The sequence below is a fragment of the Petaurus breviceps genome, unplaced genomic scaffold (assembly GCF_028583685.1).
Source record: "Petaurus breviceps papuanus isolate PSGF00001 unplaced genomic scaffold, PetGlider_PUasm1.0 173, whole genome shotgun sequence".
NCBI lineage: Eukaryota > Metazoa > Chordata > Mammalia > Diprotodontia > Petauridae > Petaurus > Petaurus breviceps.
Genome location: NW_027185759.1, coordinates 11,512,939 through 11,514,716, shown reverse-complemented (window position 1 = coordinate 11,514,716; position 1,778 = coordinate 11,512,939). Strand labels below are relative to the sequence as shown.

The window sequence follows — 1,778 nt, the reverse complement described above, 5'->3', positions numbered from 1 at the left end:
CACACACACACACACACACACACACACACACAATGGGGTTGCCCCTGCAGCATGATTCCTCCTCTGAGTTGTGCCACTGCCCAGACAACCTCTTACGAGGTTCCCCATGTCTCTGTTGGATTTGAGCATTGGGCTACAGAGCGGAGGGACAGTCAGACCCCTCAGCCTGCAGCCTGGGGCAAGGGTGGTTTGGGGGGATAGGAGGAGGAGAGAAGGATGGGTCATTGATGATAATCCTTCCATTTGACTTTGCAGTGTTTGAAGCCATGCAGAGCCCTGGAGGATGCCCTGAAAAATCAGTGTTGGGAGATATGTGCGGTAATCCTATCCTTTCTCCTTGACACTGACTTCTGGACCAAGAATGTCCCTGTGCTTGGAAGCTCCAGCTGCTGGGCAGTACCAGAACCAGTCCATTCTTATTTATGCCTGAAATAAGTCTGTGCCCTATTTGTCTGTGTTCAATTTCTCCAATGACAAGGTCAATGGGGAGGGGGAAAGAGTGCAGTGCAACAGAGAAAAAGGAGAGGGGAGAGACAGAGAGAGAGAGAGACAGAGGCTGGGGAAGAGAGGAGAGAGAGACAAGCTGAGAGATATACCTTCCTCTCACTACATGGAAGATATTTAGGTAGAGTGTTTCCCAGGCCTTATGGTACCATGTAAACATCAACTCTTATTATGATCAGGGAGATTACTATGATTTCATAAGCCATGGGAACCCCCTCTACCTATGGAGATTGGCACCTTCTCAGAGAGCTGCCCAGAACAAAGAAAGGTCAAGTGATTCCTTGAGGGTCAAGTAGCTGATTAATTTCAGAGGTAGGATTTGAATTGATCTCTGAAACCACTGGGCCCCATTGCTTCTAGGTGATGAGATTATGATAATGATAGTGATGATGATGATGAAGGATCATGGATTTCCTCCCAACGATTCAAATCCCTCGGTCTCCAGGCTTATGTGGCTCTAGCCAGTGTCTTTTCCATAAATCTGCCCCAAGGGGTTCCTTGATCATCACTTAACCCTTCCTCTCACCATGTGACCCGCCCAGCTTGCTTCCCAGACATTCATTCCTCCTGTGACTACTTGACCAGAACATCAGAGAAGGGCTTGGACTTTGGTGGGTGGGGTGAGGTGGGGGGCTGGACTGAATGGCTGCCAAGGCCTCTTCCAACTGTCGGTGTTGTAAAGGGGCCGCTCAGCCTGGGTCTGTCACAGTACAAGATTGTCCTCCAATATGCCAACCTGCCCCGCTCCAGCTCTCCCTTCCAGAGTCTCATCTTCCTCCTTGGGTGGCTGGCATCAAGCAGAATGTCTTTCACATGTGAAGGCCTTAAGACATCTTCATGTAATTGAATGGATTTCACTCTTTGACCTAGTTTACACTGGCATCTTCTTCCCAGACTCAACATGAGTGCCTGACCAGCTGTGAGTTCCTGAGGACCCTGCAGACAGTCAAACAAGGAGACTGCCCGCCCTCAGCAAGGGCATCTGGCTTTGCTGCTGCCTGTGTGCAGAGCTGCAGGGGGGACCCTGAATGCCCAGGGAACAAGAAGTGTTGCTCCAATGCTTGTGGGCACACCTGCCAGACCCCAGACCACATGAACAGAGGTAAAAAGCTGACAGTCTGGAGGCTGTCCTGAGTCATGCATGGATGCTCAGGGAAGGGCAGAGTAGATAATAGCCAAAGATACCATGCCAGAGGCAGAACTTGTGGGCAAAGGAGGAGGGGCATAACTGGGGAAGATGGGCCACTAGGAGAGCAAGGAGAGGGTCCTGGATC

At 50.7% G+C, this 1,778-nt stretch overlaps 1 protein-coding gene across 1 annotated transcript in view; it reads left to right on the top strand.

Annotated features, from left to right (window-relative positions):
- Window positions 1-1,778, top strand: part of LOC138157835 (anosmin-1-like) — a 47,050-nt gene that overhangs the window by 27,753 nt on the left and 17,519 nt on the right. The window contains exons 3-4 of the mRNA XM_069083644.1: window positions 256-318; window positions 1,399-1,606. Of these exons, the coding sequence (XP_068939745.1) occupies window positions 256-318; window positions 1,399-1,606 (271 nt within the window). The remainder of the gene's footprint in view (window positions 1-255; window positions 319-1,398; window positions 1,607-1,778) is intronic.